Source organism: Chamaea fasciata, unplaced genomic scaffold (assembly GCF_029207755.1).
Source record: "Chamaea fasciata isolate MVZ Bird 193981 ecotype frontalis unplaced genomic scaffold, bChaFas1.0.hap1 SCAF_11, whole genome shotgun sequence".
Lineage (NCBI taxonomy): Eukaryota > Metazoa > Chordata > Aves > Passeriformes > Sylviidae > Chamaea > Chamaea fasciata.
Window position 1 is genome coordinate 17253726 of NW_027094096.1, and position 15786 is coordinate 17269511.

The following is a 15786-nucleotide window of genomic DNA, read 5'->3' on the forward strand; positions in this document are numbered from 1 at the left end:
TTTCTTGTGGCTGCATTCCTTTCTCTCAGCCTTGTTTGCTTCTCCCTAGAACTGAGATGATTGAACATAATGTCCCCTTTATCTTATCTAGGCAGCTTAACTCACAGTCCTAAGTTCCAGCCAGCATCCTCAAGGAGGGCTGGGCGTCTGTGGTTGTAGCTTCTTTATACAGTTTTTGCTATAATGGGCAAAACTCCTTCCTAACAATATTTTTAAGGCATGAACCATTTCAGTCCCTGACAGGCAGCCTTATGGCCTGTTTACAAAGTATATTTTCAGGATTAAATCCTCGTTATCACTGGAGTGTCTGAGCATTACATTCTTGCTTTATAAGTGGAGAGAAAACCAAGCTTGTGGAAATTAAATGGCTTTCCTCTGGGAAGTCAAGAAAATGGTGTCAAACCCATGGGAGTGGCTTTTATTTCCTGGTGTTGTGTACTGCACTGCAATTTTTGCATCAGAAATAATCTCTGGAAGTGATTGCTGCCTCTGTTTAGCACCATCTCCCCAGGCAGGGTTAAACATCCGGGGATCCTAGAGTGACATGAGTCTTGTATTTGGGCACGACTTGAATCTTCTCAGTTGTGCAGCTTGTGTCTCTCCAAGATGGCTTCAGGTCACTGCTGGATACAAATTAAAAACACATTTCCATCATGCTGGTTCTGGTAGCTCTTGGTCCAAGAGAAGTGTTAGTTTGATGGTGTGAAGCAGCCTTTACGGATTACCTCGCTATGCAAACTACAGAGGAGAAATGTAAACAGCAGAAATGTAACACTGTGAAAATACATGAAAATTAATTTCCCTCCTGCTCTGCCCAAATGGTAGAAATAATATGACTGTTTGCTGCTCCCATGTTTTAAGCAGAAAACAAGCAATACCACCCTGAATGAGAAGTTTGTACCTAACTAATGTGTGTGCAGGAAACTGCAGTGAGTAGATGAAGACATTCTCGAACTATATTTTGCTGCAGAAAAGGACAAGCTTTGATGGCTTTAATGCTGTTCTAATTCTAGTACAAATTTATTTACTAAAAGAAGGAAATACTCGCTTGGAAATCATTGCAGGAGGAAGAAAATAAAAGCTTAGCTGCCTTAATTTGAAAGCAATATCTGAACTGGATGTTCTTTAAATAATTTAAGTGGCTTGTATAATATGAAATCTCATGAAAAATGTTAGACACTTTTGCCCTGGATACAGCTTGTCTACCGGATGCAATCCAGGACAGTTCATCTAAATTATCTAAAGTCTCATATTCAGCAGAGTGGTTAAACTACATTAAATTTTTTTGTAAATGCTTCCATTCAAAATTGAAGTGAATATAACTTGCTTGAAGATCTTCATGTGGGACTTAATATAATATATTCCATTTAAAAATATCATGAAAGAGGAAGCAGTTGATGAGATACTACAACATATCTCTTTGAGTTGTTGGTTCATACCTCCAAAGGAGGGGGGGGGGGGTGTAAAGATCTTTAGTGCTGAATAGAAGTATTCACACAGAAAATTAGTGCAGAATAGCCACTGCACATGTAGCAGCCATTTCATGCTAATTTTACATGACTTCCCAGTGCAGACAAGGCTCTAGTTACTTAGATGAATTGTCATGGGAGCCCTGTATGGACAAGCTCTTGCTGTGTGGAGCTGAGGGAGTCAGGAAATACTGGAAAGCTGCCTTCTTTTTCTTTTTTTCATTTTTCCCTCCTTCTTAAAAGACTCGCTGGCTGAGATCGCTCAAGGGGGCCTAAACTACTTAATATTCTGCTAGCTATTTCCTTAGAAACTGATTTAGCTGTGAAATCATTAACTGCCTCCTTGGACTGCATCCTTTTTACTAGAAAAGTAGTTTAGTTACCTTTACCTGATAGTGGGCAGGGAAACTTTCCATGTCTGCCAACTTTTTTCACACACTTTTCACACCCCTCTCACTTCTGCTGTGGGTTTTTTGGGGGTTTTTTTTTTGGCTTAGTAGTAAGCAATTGTGTCCCTGTTCTGTCCTTCAGCTGCTTCAGTTTCCTATTGATCCACTTCACTTGTGAAATCAGAAGTTCTATTTGTTGCCTACTTTAAGTCTGTGTTGCATATTGCTCTTTAAAGTGAAATCCTTGTAGTATGCAGAAGCAAATCTTAAATCCTTGAAAAAACTTAAGTATTGAAGACCTCTCAGGCCCATTTCTACAGTCTTTTTCTTTAAGTGTCATGGTGGTATTTTGGGTCTTCAGACTGCAGGGAATTATGGTTTTGTTTCCTTGGCTCTTTTATTGCAGTAGGAAAAAATGTTAATTTCAAATACATCTGATGTCAGCTGGTTTGGGGGAGCTACAGTCAAGCAGTTAAATTACATCCTTAGTATTGGTTTGCAATAGGAAATATAAAATAAATTTCAATGTGTGCTATGTCATTACAGGCAATTAGAAGAAATTAAAATTTACTCTGATTATATTTTTTATACTATAAGCATTCACTTTGCATTCTCCTTTCTCCTCCAGGCCAGAAAACGGTACCAATTCTTGTCACAATAGGGATGAGAAGCTGCAGTCTCCACTGAGTGGTCCTTCTTCCATTTGTGGTGGGAGCCAGTCCAGCATTTCTGACTTCTGCATTTCCCCCTCCTGTAAGGATGATCTCTGGATGCTGTTCTTAATTGCTGATGTCTTCCTTGACTGGGGCAGGTGTAGGGGGCCTGGACTGTGTGTTGTTAATTGGGGATTTTTTTAGTGTAGTGTGGAAATGGCCCTCTGTTTATAGAGTCCAGGCCAGCCTGCAGGACCTTGGGCCACATGGCAGACTTTGGCTCAAGCTGAATGACTGGCCACAGAAGGTAATGTGTGGTCAGCAGACATCAGTGGTCTCACTTGCCTCACTCCATCTTGCTTCCTGTGGAAGTGCCAAGGATCAAACCCAGGGCTTCCGATGTGTGAAGGATACTCTGCAATATCCTCTGCCCAGGGAAGGAGCTGCAGCCAGAGACAGTGCGCTTCCCAACAGGCAAAGCCCCTTGCTTGATCAAATGTGCCCTTGTTTGGATCTAAATGAATCACTGTCTGCTGGCACCTGCAGGCTCTGTTGGCTGTATCTCAGTGTTAGAGCTGAAGGCAGCTGCAGTTATCTGCTGAGATTTGCAACTGCATTTGGACCATCCAGGGCTGTGGAGGATGGGCAGCCCGGTGCTGTGTGCCTGCATTGTGAGTGATGCTGCTAAAGATTCTGCCCTTGCAAACTCAGCTGGGCCTGAGAGCTCAGAAACATGTGATGGAATTGAAAAGGTTATAGCCTTCTGAAATACTCAATTGCTGAACTTCTGATATCCACGGGATCGTGGAACTTTGGATGTGGGAGTTTCAACCTTCCTGCAGGGATTCATTAACATTTCCAATTACGGATCTAAGGCAAAGTGTTCAGCAGTCGTAGATAAAGGATCTTGCAGCATATCCGGGACAGAATTATTAATAAGTTCAGGCAAAGTGTGCCTTTTCTTTTTGGAAAAATATGCTTTGAAGCAGTAAAGGAATAGCATACTTTTTACTTTCTCTTCTATTTTTTTAAATTTCCTAAAGGAAATGAAAAGGATTCTGAGAAAAGTAACCGAGGTCTTGCAGACAGGAATTTGCTTGCGTAATGCCTAGAGCTGATAAATGTAACATGCTGAAGGAGAAGGATAAAGGATAGGAGCAGGAGAAGCTCCTGTCCAGGATGGGCACTTGTGTTCTTGCTGTTGTGTAGCCCTGAGAGCTGCTCTTCTCAGCCTTGCTGTGCACGGTAACACTCGAGTACAGCTCCAGGGGTTTGGCCAGCCAAGGCAGCAACTCACACCAGCAAAGATTGTAAACCAGGCAAAAGCATACTGACTGGGCAGTTTTCCTGTAGAAAAGGAAAAAAAAGAAGGGATTTTGACATACCTGTGCTTTGTGAAGGAAATTAAGGCAAATAGTTATCAAAGCTGTTCCTATTTGGTGTTTTAAAGTGTAACTGGATGCAATTCGTAAGGCACTATGCAGCCATCCAGAGCCCAAGTGAACCAGATTTTGATATCTTTTGATGCATGCACTCACCTCTGTCACTTTTGCTGTGCTGCTCTTGCTGTTTTCCAGAAACTTGTGAAGAGGTTTAAACAGGCAGCCTGAGTCAGTCAGCAAAGTAAATGTTGTTAATTTTTGATGCATATTGATTTAAAGCCTTCATGCCGAAGATATTTCTGCCAGTTTAAATGTTTCATTTCATCAGACCTTTGCTTGTAGCCTGTTTAAAACAGTCTGTTAGCTGCTTTCAGGCAAAATTATATGCAGGTGGCTACTGATAAAACTACTGGATTATATTCTTTTCCTGTGGGAAAATCTTTGAGGCCAGGATATACAACATACTGCTAGTTTAAATGCATTATACATGTAAAAAGACAAATAATTTTTGTGTGTGATGGAGGAAATTCTTCCTAGCATTAATCCAGGTTTTAAAGTAACATTGAGCTACTTGAAAGATTTGTTTGTTTCAGGTTTTTGCCAGTAACAGTGACATATGTGCTTGTCTTTCTTATCTTTTGGGATTTAGAAATATGTGTAAGATAAGAGACGAGAAAAGAGAGCCTGCACTGCTGGACCCCCTGGTTGTTATGTCAGTGACAATATTCTGCTTATTTCAGAATATTTTTTCCCAGCATCACATGAGTACCTTGGGACTCAGAGTTTCATGCAGCCAAGTTGTGAAATGAATAGTAAGAGACAAAGAATAAAAAAAGCAGAATAAAAGCTTCATGTGAACAATTAGCCTCGTCAAGGGGCTATCTCAAGGAGGCTGAGTTTAGCCCCAAGGAACCTTGATCCCCTTCTGTTTTCTAAAAATGGGCATAGTTCCTTATGTCCTCCTGGAGATATTTTGGTTGTTCTTGAATTGGTCTGATTTTGTCTGGGTCCATCTTCTCCCCCTTTATCATTTGGTTAAGAATCAATAATTCTTGCACTCCTTTATTTTTTGTCTCCTGTGAGCAGAAAACTTGTGGACCAAAGATGAACCCTGGTCATCCTCCTGTACTTATTATGCGGAATGCCAGACAGAACACGTGCTGGGCAGCAAAATGCCTGTCTGAGAGTGACCTGATCTGCATTCTTATCAGCATGAGAGAGCAAGCCAGGACAGCAGCCTGTCCTGAGCATGGCAGGAGTGAAGCTAGAGGTTTTCCCTAAATTTTCATTGAACCTGCACCTCTTGTTAGCCTTGTGATTCTAAGCAAACTGAGTGTCCTTCACTTCCCCATTAGTGTAAGGCAGAAATTGAGTCAGACAGAAGTGTGAAACACTTTTTTTTGTCTGCAGTGGCCCTCTCACTGTGGATATGTACAGACAACTGCAAGGGCTTGTGTTCCTGTGGCTTTAATGTGATATTGGATGTAGCTGATGTGTGTTAACTGGGGGTCTACATGCTCCTATCCCATTGCAAGTGGACAGTGTAGCCAGTTTTATTTTCTAACTACAAAGTGCTTAAATTATCACACTTGCAGCTGTTTTGCTGAGGTGATGGGCCATAATACACACTGCCACACGAACTCAGGAGCCTGCCAAAACCTCAAGGTTTCCTTCATATAGCAGGAGCTGTGACTTGATTGTATTTCTAATAAAACTGTAAGGAGACAACTCCTCACTGAACTGTGTTTCTTTTTTAAACAGCAGTTGAAATGAAGTCATCTGAAGTATTTGCATCAGGCCACAGAATGGACCAACACATCCCAGCTGGTGATACCTTATCTTCTAGATCTGCTGGTTTCACTGAGGACAAAGTAAATGGTCAATCACATAGGTATGATCTATCCAGAGGATGCCTAAAACTGTGAGAGGAGTCTGACAGGATTTACCAGCTAATTCCATGCTGCTGTAAAGACAATCTGTGAAGTCATTTGATGTATGATGTAGTCTGGCTTGAGACAGCTGTGGTGGTACTTGCCAAACAAAATACCCTTTGCTGTGCCAGAGGCAGCTGTTCAATTTCTGAGCATCTGGTTCAGAATGGGAGAAGTCTCAAGCAAGACATTATTAATGAACTTCACATGTATGCTCAACGCAGCCTTCTGAAAATAAAACTTCCTGATTGCTTCCTTAAATGACTCAACACTAGCCCATGAAAATCATTTATTAGTAAAGAAATAGGTAGGACTGTGGGAACAGGACAGGAATTAATATGCAGAAGGAGGAAAATTGAAGCATTTAAGTGGGTTAAGAGTGTTTAAACATGCTGAGTTGCTAGCACTGCTGACCAGAGTCCCTCCTTTATCCACTAGATGGGTATAGCAAAGGAGGCAAAGTTATGAGATCACCCAGCAATGGGTTTCAACTCTTCCTTGAAATTATTCATGTAAAATGAAAAGTCTTTCTCTCCTTATTTTGCTTTTCCTTTTCACCTTGAGCCCTCTGTGAAGCCTTTGTTGTGTGTACAACTGTGATGTTACATCTTGGATGAGAACTAGGAATTAATAAGCAATTGGACCAAAGTCTGACAAAGTTTTCAGGGCCTGCATGTGTCCTTCAGACATTAACAGCTTTTTCCTACAGCTAATTAGATTGGGACAAGTTTTAAACAGTGTAGACAAATTTTAAAAGCAAATATGTTCCAGAACTAAAACACAGAATGGGTGGAGATGTGTTAAAGGAAAGGTTTTACCAGCTCTTTATGCACCTGATTTGTCAGAAGTGCTTGGTTATTTGTGTCAATTACAGCTCTAGCGCTTCTGAATGATTCTGTGTTTGGAACTTTGTTACCTTCAGGCCTGCAGATATCAGTGTGTGGTTTTGGGCTTTTTGGGGCCTTGGTGTGGTTTTGGTTGTTTGATTAGGCTTTTTCCTCAGTTGTGCTGTTTCCATGGAGAGATCTGAGAAATTATACATTGTCAACAAATTATCACTGGTTTCAGATGAAGTGTTTAGTAGTCATACCTCTGGCCCAGCATTACTGGTTTTATTTCTGTTGTCTGTTGTAACAGTAGCTAAGCACATAATAGAAATACAAATAGACCATAAAAATTTATGGCCAAATTGTTTGCTTTGTGGTAGATATTATTATGCTTTGTGTGGGATATTATTTTTCAGGCTTTGCTTCCAGGAAGCAAGTCAAATTGGCAGCATCTTGTCCCCCACCTTAATGAGATGCTTTGCTTCTCTACATAACCTATTATTAAAAAGGCGTGTCCCCAGTAATTTTTAATATTTGTTCACAAGCATATGTCTAAATCTCAGGATGGATTTTATAGAAGTGAAGGCACAGGTGCAGTGTTCTGCAGAGGAAGATCATATCTTTTCATTGTGTGTTTTCTCAGCATGCATGCAGTAATTTGCATTTCCAAATGCAGCCTCGAGTTACAGATACAGGAATGCAGCCATTCACAGTCAAAGAGAGAGCAGGGTTTTTCTGTGTCAAGGGTCTTTTGTTAATTTGTTAGTGTTGCAATAGCTAGACCTGCCTTTTCATTCTTTCGCTCCTGGATGAAGACTATAATTTGTTTGCAAAACAAACAGGACTAATAAATCACTGCTTTGCTCATAGTTTTGTCCACTGTAAGAAATGTCTCCTTCCTGGAGGCAAATACCTATTAGGCAAATACCAAGACCTTCCTAGAAGAGGTATGTATGAGAAAAGGAGGGCTGAGTTGAGCTGTGGAAGTGGTCACTTCTCTTTCCCCCCTTCCTTAGCAGTATAAATTGGGAACTTTACTGCACAGAGACGAGTGAAATGATGCCAAGTCAATTGGAGAGAAGAATGAGACCTTAGTAGTGACATTTCTGTTGCAATTATTTCCACAGGAACAAGTGATTGTTCCAGCTGGTGCAGGTCAGGCTGGCAGGTGGTCTTACATTGATATTCCCTGTTGCATTTTGATCATGTGAGAATATAGCTGTGTTGTGCTTTTTAGCCAGTCAAGGATGAATTTGTAACAGACTTCAGTCTACAATTGTGACTGGCTGAAAAAGCAGGGATTTTTTGTGTTGTGAATATGTCCGGTATCATCGTGATGAAAAAGAGCTTAAACTCTGCAGGACATTCTTATATCTCTATTAGCCTTGCTTTTCTGATAATCTGGTAGAAATGGCCAAAAGTCCCAGTGTATTCTTGGAGAAAATGGTTTAATTCATCTTTATATGTTCAAGTCCTGTCTAATTTCCTGGTTGATTATTCGAATCCCAGTGTCAGTCTGTTGTGCACATTTTTATAGACAATTATTTCAGTTTTTCCAAGTTAAACAGTTTTCTTTCTTCTCAATGGAAATGTAGGATTTTGTGTGAGATTGTTGTGGGTTTGGGTGGTTTTGTTTGGTTGTTTTTTGTTTTGCTTTGTTTTTTCTTTGAGCTCACCTTGTCATCAGTGACTCCTTTACCAAATGCTGAAGAACGTTTCCCACACTAGATTCTGCATCTTCTTTCTTCAACCCATCAACTTCTAAAGGATAACAAATAGGAATTTTAGATGTTATCCTGATGATCAGTTATTTTCTTGACAGGTTGATCTTCACCTATTTATTGATGCAGTAAAAGATGAAGTGGTTCTGTGGGTGGTAACTTGAACACATGGAGAGCCAGATCTGCTCTGCATTCTCTCAGAAAAACAACAGAATTTTTTCAACTTGACAGTTTTTGCTACCAGTCTGTTTCATATAATCCTTTCCTGAAGAGTTTGCACAGATGTGAGCCATTTTGTGTGAGATCTCTTTCCCTGGTAGCGTGGTGTGACTCTGGTTGCATTGCTTTTCTCCGTCGCTAGTCTGGCTGCCGAGGTTACTGCCCTGAAACTGTGGAGATGGTTGAATGGCTATAAAACCACTTTTAGTGTGTGGGAGTACAGATCCAAGGTTGTGTTACCTGTTGTTGAATAGGGGAGAAAAAGCCCCTCACCCCTTTTGTGGCTCAAAAACTGCCTTGAGGCTGGTGAATCTTTCTTTTTAATCTACGTGAGAACATCATAGTACACATAATACTATGAAGAGCACTAGTGAATTGAAAATCCAATTCACTTGAACTCTACCAAAGTGACTTAAATGACAAAAAAAGCAATAACGATTACACTGCCATATGGAGATAAAGACGTTTAAGTATCTCTGTGGTCCACGCCTTGAGGTTTTATCTAGCCAGTCTTATTTTTTGGTGGTGTTTCACCAGTCTCTTTCTGCTGCCATCTGCCACCTCCTTTTGAAGCTGAGACAAGTGTTAACGTTTGTAATACTCATAGGTAGAGGGCTGCAGTGATGGTTCTTAGCAGAGCAGTTAGCACATCTCTGCCCTTAATAGTTAGCATATACATATGCAAAATGCAGACAATAATGCTGTTTAAAATACAAAGGGAACACTTGCTCAAATCTCCCTGCAAAGTGAAGCAGGGCAATGGAAGGGCTAATCAGCACTGACTCAGCAGCATTCCCAGGGGAGGAGGGGAGATTAAATATCTTGAAAATCCTCCTAATCACTCCTTCTGATGGTCACAAAGGGTTCTTTTCATGGAGCTAATAACATGGGGACTTTCTATTTTAATCGCCGATTTTTAGACAGCGCCTATTTTTTTCGATGTCGTGCCTTTGGTTCTCTTATTTCCCATGATGAAGTTTTCATGTAGCTGTTACTTTAGTTTAACCTTTTCACCTTTGAAGAGAAAATCGATTCACTAGAGCAAACATTAATTTAGATTCAGAATTATTTTAGAGACTTGCTATTTCCTGGTAGCCTCCATTTTTGTAACTGGGAAAAACTGTATTTATGCTGGGGGCAAGGAAGGACAGTGTATCCTCACACAGTTATTGACTAAATTTTAAAGAATGGTATTTTTGCAGCACATGCAGACTGTGAAATAGCAGCACCTGGTTTATGTTCTCCGTGTGAACAAGGACCCTGTGTGTTTAGGAAATTTATTTTATAGATGCCATCACAGCTTTTTGCTCTTTTGACAAAGCCTTCAAGGAGTTCTACAAATCTTATCTCAGACAGGAGCCAGGGAGGTTGCCTATGTTGGCCAAGACTGACCTATGCCTGGAAGAAATTGTGGTGTCTGTCCCCTAAAAGGATGTGTTCCTGTGCTGTGGCGTATCTGTGCATTTTTTGCACCCCAGAATGAGTCACTGGATGTGATAAACACAACAGAAAACAAGCTGAAGATCAGTTACTGGTTTGCAGGGAATTTAACTGAACCTGTTCACTTCTGTTGTGTGCAGAGTGAGGTTTGAGTAGAATGGACAGGTGGATGGAGCCAGGTTAGAGGCTGAGCAGTGAGCACACGTCCCAGGCACTACCTGTGGTGCCATGTTCCTTTCCATTTGCAGTCTCCCTGAGGTCCGAGCACCTGCCAGGCTGTCTCAGCACTGCTGGTTTCACTCGGTTGCAGACTTCCTATGCATACAAACTTTTCCATGCATTGCTAACCCTTTTCCTCTCCTCCTCCAGCGAGTTTGCCTTGGCCTTCACCAGCAAACCTAAGATCCCTCGCACTCCTGATGGGCAGAGCAGCAGCCCTAGAAAGGGAAAGGTCCCAGCCATTGCCCCCCAGTTCTCTCAGTCTGGACCCAACAAAAAAGCCATCCAAGCTCCTCAGGATCACCCACAAGGAGCAGGCAGAGTAAGTAGAAAATGTCATTGTTCTGTTTGTCATTCTTTGGGATGGGAAAGGAGGGAGCATTGTAGAAACTTTTCAGGAACGAACTCGTAGGCTACAAATGTGCCAGGAGTATATGACATTGTACTTGTCATCTGCAGGATGTGCAACCATGTAATTATATCCTGCTGCACAGTGCTCCTATTTCCAGACTGTCATGTGAGCAGTTAAAAGACATGCTTCTTCCTGTCTCTGGGTGAAGAAAAGTGGCCCAAATTCTCAGAAGTTTTTGGGGAAGCATATGAGTCTCAGATTAGACCTTCTCTGGATGTCATCAGAGTTTTTCCTTTTCTTTAGACACTTGCTCATCCCACTGTGTAACTTGAAGTCGGATCCCTGGGTGTGTCTACCCTGCAACTGAATGTAGAGCAGATGTCAGGCAGCTCAGGAGGTGGCTCAGGGCAGCTTGGTAAGCAGAGGGCCAAGCACAGTGTGCTGCTTATGGCAGTCTCCTTTCTGCTGAAGACTGGTACTCTAGAACCATGTGGCCATGCTGTGGCCTGCAAAAGTTTATAACAAAGTACTTCATTTGTGGGGGGGTTAAGAAGAGAGGGTGGCTTTGACTTGAGGATGGAGGAAAATGATGGACACTTGCTTTGAGCCAGGCAACACAAGCTCAATACAGAGGAAAATTTGATCTTGGATGCTCTCACATCAGTAAATGTGTGGTGTGTCAGCTGTGGAGTTTTTTTTGGGGTGGAGGGGGAAGAAAAGTACATTCTTCAGTAATGAACAAACTTTTTCCCAGACGTGTGGATAGGAAAAGTTGGATTCAAATACAGCTTTGTGTCCATCATCAGTGAAAATGGCAGGAGCAAATGCATCATAACAAATTTAGTGATGATTATTTGATCACAATGTAACATCAGCTCTATTCTTTAGCTCTGTTATCTTGAAACATTTGACAAAAGCATAGTAAGTCAGTACCTTCTCAAAAAGCTCAAAATCTGTGTATATCATTAGCTATTCATTACAGATATGGAAAATGAAATGAAGAGAATTTAAATAACCCAGTAAATCAGTAACAGAGCTGGAAAGAGCATTCTGAGCCTTCTGTGTTGCTCATTCATTGTTCCACACGGTTGCATGTGCAGAGAAGTGGTGTGGTTTCGTTCAGGGAGTACAGGTGAGGCACTGGAAGGGAATGTTCTTGGTGGTGAAAGGAGGTTTTGACCTGGAGGCTCCTTGCTTCAACACTCCTGTGCTGAGGTAATGCAGCTCTTTCAGCTTTACCTTTGTTGCATGTGCCCCGAGTTTTACCTCTGACATCAGTGCTCTCTGTTTCCTGTGACAGCAGCACTGTTCTGCCCTGACTGGATGTGGTGTTAACACCCAAGAGTCTGTCCCTGGTTCCTGTTTCGGTTCATTTCCAAAAGCATTGGCCCATTGAAAAGAAGCCCTAGTGAAGAAAGGAAAAGCAGAGAGAGAGAGAGTGTGTATGTGCGTGTGTACATGCACAAAAAAAATCTTCCGCATGTTCTAGTTTCTCCAGGGCAGCTTTACACTCCTGGGGGAGAGTGTCCTAGGAAAGATGTTGCTTTTAGGAGGCTCTGGAGCAAGATCCTTTTCCAGTGTCACAGTGTTAAATGTATTTTATTTTTAAATTGCTTTAAAGTATCTCACTTGGGGTTCTCTGTGGATTCAGTATATGTGATCTGTTAGTCCAGATACTTGAGCTCTTCTAACTTTTATTGTTTTATTTGTTTTACACAATACCTCTTCTCTTTGCTGGGAATGTATGCTGAATGCTGAACAGCCATCCCAAATTGCTATGTGTCCATTTACCATTTCTCCCAATTTTTCACTTGGGACTCCAGGTTACCATTTTCTATCTGTCCACATGTGCCATGAGACAGTGTCAGCAATTGACTGTTAAACTCTTCCTGCTAATAACAGCAAATAAATTATTCTGAAAACAACTAATTCTCCACTCACTCTGTGTACATGGATCCAGCCTTGTTTTCTGCTGTCAAAAAGCACCTATTAGTTCTTGTTCATCCTGCAGGGGCTTTCACACGAGTGTTTATGGGTGGGCAGAGTTACATCAAGGTTGTAAGGACCAGATTTTTAAAGGACTAAAAAGTATTTTAAACACCTGTGCTGAAACTTGAGATTCTCAAAGGTAGTTCTCAGCTGTTACTTAAAGATGCAGGTAAGGAGTCTGAAGCAAGTCTGAGCTCCTAATGTTTCCCTAGTAAACCTCTGTGCTTACTGCTTCTTTAATTTCCTCGCTGACTCATCTGTAGGTCAAAAATGGTATCAGATGCACAGATATCAGCAATCAGTAGATTCCAGCAGTTGCTGCCTCCCATTTGCCTGCTGCATAGTTATGTAGGATTTTACATATCAAGAGATTCTGTTCCAGTGGAAGACTAATTTGTGGGTTTCTTGGTATTTCCAGAGAAATGAAGGCTTTTATAGCCGATGGACATGATGAGGAAAAGATGACTTTCTGATTTTACCTGATGCATTCCCTTATTTTAGAGGCACATTTTTAGCCTGATTTTAGTATTTATTACAGGTGTATTTTCTGGAAACAAGTTGATTTCATGTAAACCTACCTGAACTAGCTGGACAGCCTCTCTTTGAGCAGGGAGTGTGTGGAATGCCTGAGGAATGCAGAGGAAGCCCAGGTACTTAGTGCAGCTACAGGCCTGGGGCCAGATTCCTGCCTGAGATGCAGCTCCTGCTGTTAGCTGAACTCTAGAGCAAAAGCAAGCTCCTCCAAATAAAAGCAGCCATGCTGGGATCCTCTGTGATTTCCACTTCCAAGCTGGCACAGGGATGACACTGGCAGCATGGCTGGAAGATAGGGTTCCACAGGGAGCATAGGCACCTCCAGATTTAGACTTTTTCAACTGTGCTTCATGTGGACATTGTTGTGTGGTTTAATCCACTCTGATCCTTATCCTCTGCCTGCTCCAGGCAACTCTGCATGGGCGTGCTGAAGCTGTTTGCAGTGTACCAAGTTCTGTCTAAGGCACTTTGGAGCTAGGGCAGTACAAAAATCTCTACCAGAAGAATGGGGAATGTTTTTTGTCAGGAGTGCAGCTGGGCCCTGGTGACGCACTTTCAGTTCTTTCAATATCCCCTGAAAAGGGGTTGCCATAATTACATTCTGCATTTTAAGTTGCAGCATCACGAGTTAAAGTGCCTTTCTGCATGCTTTTTGTGATGTTTGTGTCCCTGTACAAGTTGAACAAGTGTTGCCCTCCGGCAGCTTCTGTCTTGTAATAAATCCTACTTTCAGCTGACAGACCCTTTCTCAATGTTTTTCTGCAGGCAGCCAGTCCTACAGGAAGTGAGAACAGTTCCTTTCCTCAAGAATCACCTGTCACATTGTTGAAGGACAGAGCCAGCTTCCTGAAATGAGCTTTACTGGTGACCTGCAGAGGAGAGTGAGGTTGTTGACACTGCAGGCCTTGCACGGGGATTCGGGATTATCTGATGGGATGCCTCTGTGGTCTCTAAAGCTGGCTAAGACAAGGGCCTTGTTATTAGAATTAGAGGTCTCAGCAGCAGCCCAGGACTGACATGGGAGATGGATATTCTCTGATAATTTACTCTAAAGTGACATTGCTACCTGGAGAAGAAACTCTTGCTCTCTGCCTTCTGTGTCAGAGTAACTGGCCTTTGGAAACAGAATCTAGGCTCAGCCCAGGAGTCTGACCAAGCAACTGTATTTTTTACTTATTGCTTGCTGAAGCAGCCTGCCAATTGTTTTTTAATTTTAATTTTGCCTGTATGACTGGTTGGGAGGTGTCTGTGTTCACAGGATCTGTGTGAAGAGGGACAGTGTCTGCCACATGTGCAGAGCCTTCCTGCCCAGAGCAGTCCTGTGTGGGGACAAGACCTGTATGGCCTCCAGACGCTGAAGAGGAGATATTTTATCAACGTCTGGTTGACCTGTAGCAGATGAAAAACACTTACAGTGCCCAAGGCAGCATCCATGCTCACCTCTGAGGTCTTTATCTGCATTAGTTACTCCTATTCCTTCTTTCTGTTTTTGTTTGTTTGTTTGTTTGTTTGTTTGTTTGTTTGTTTTTAGGGGGGGGTTGTGGTTTTTGGGGGGTGGTTTTGGTTTTTTTGTTTTGTTTTGGGTTTTTTGTTTTGTTTCGTTTTGTTTTGTTTTTTTATTCTACTGTTTAACATTTGTGGAATGAAAGATCTCCTTTTTTCCCCTGGAATGAAGAGCTTTGCTTCTTCATTCATAGAAGGAACCATGAGAATGTGAACAGATCAGAAGCAACTTTCTCTTTACATGTAACTGTGCTCCATCTTCTTTGGTCTTTGTTGCTTTTTTAATGTTCTTCAGAGCAATGACTGTTTATGTCTTTGTGGAATTTGTGCTGGTCTTTGGTGCATATGAAGTGCTGCCTAGGCAAGAGAGATTAGGAATCCTTCCTCTAAATAAAAAGCAGCAGTTAGTTCTGCCAGTGAATTACAAAGCTAGTGCTGTTTGTTGTTCTTTCTCTCAACGGTAACAGTGACCAGGAAACACTAAAGTCTTCACTGGGGGTTGGCTTTTTAGTAACACCCCCTCATGTGACAGCTGTTAGGATGCATAAATGCTGTTTACATTGGAACTTGGCTGCTGCTGCTGCTGAGGCAGAGATGTACAAAAAGCAGACAATGTATTTGCCATAGTCACACTTCGGAAACAATTTAATGAGAATGAAAACGGGGAAGATAAGGCTTTGGTTTTGGAGTTTCATCTTGAGAAACAAACAAGAGGAACACAGCCTGAAAGGTAAAGCAACTGCTATAGTGACATTGCCTTCCCCTAAAGTAAAGAGTTGTAAAGCCATTTCCATTGAGTCAGAAGAAAGCTTTGTGCCTCTGACATGATGTTGAATTGTGCCTCCTGCTCTGTGGTGGCAACTGAAGAGCCAAGGCCACTGATGTCATTGCCTGAGACCCACTGAGATCAGTGATGCTGTGTCAAATGTTTGCAGAAAGGGCTCCCACACACAAGTTCAGGAAACCCCTTTGGATAGACTTTAAATTGGAATGGGGGTGTTTTGTAGGATAAGACCTCCTGTAGCTTAAAATCCTGTAGTTCAAGTCATTTCATGTGGAAGTTACAAGCAGGCAGAGTAGGGATGTTGCTTTAGCTCACAAACTACACCAGACATGAAGTGACTACAGGCTCTTGATAGCCTCTGTCACATAGATCCC

General features: G+C 41.9%; 1 protein-coding gene across 1 annotated transcript in view; it reads left to right on the forward strand.

Moving 5' to 3' along the window:
- Positions 1–14626, forward strand: part of ARMC9 (armadillo repeat containing 9) — a 58260-nt gene extending 43634 nt beyond the window's left edge. Inside the window, 5 exon segments of the mRNA XM_066193427.1 lie at positions 2487–2611; positions 5655–5784; positions 10401–10519; positions 10522–10572; positions 13891–14626. Of these exon segments, the coding sequence (XP_066049524.1) occupies positions 2487–2611; positions 5655–5784; positions 10401–10519; positions 10522–10572; positions 13891–13913 (448 nt within the window). The 3' untranslated portion in view covers positions 13914–14626.
- Positions 14627–15786: the final 1160 nt, after the last annotated feature.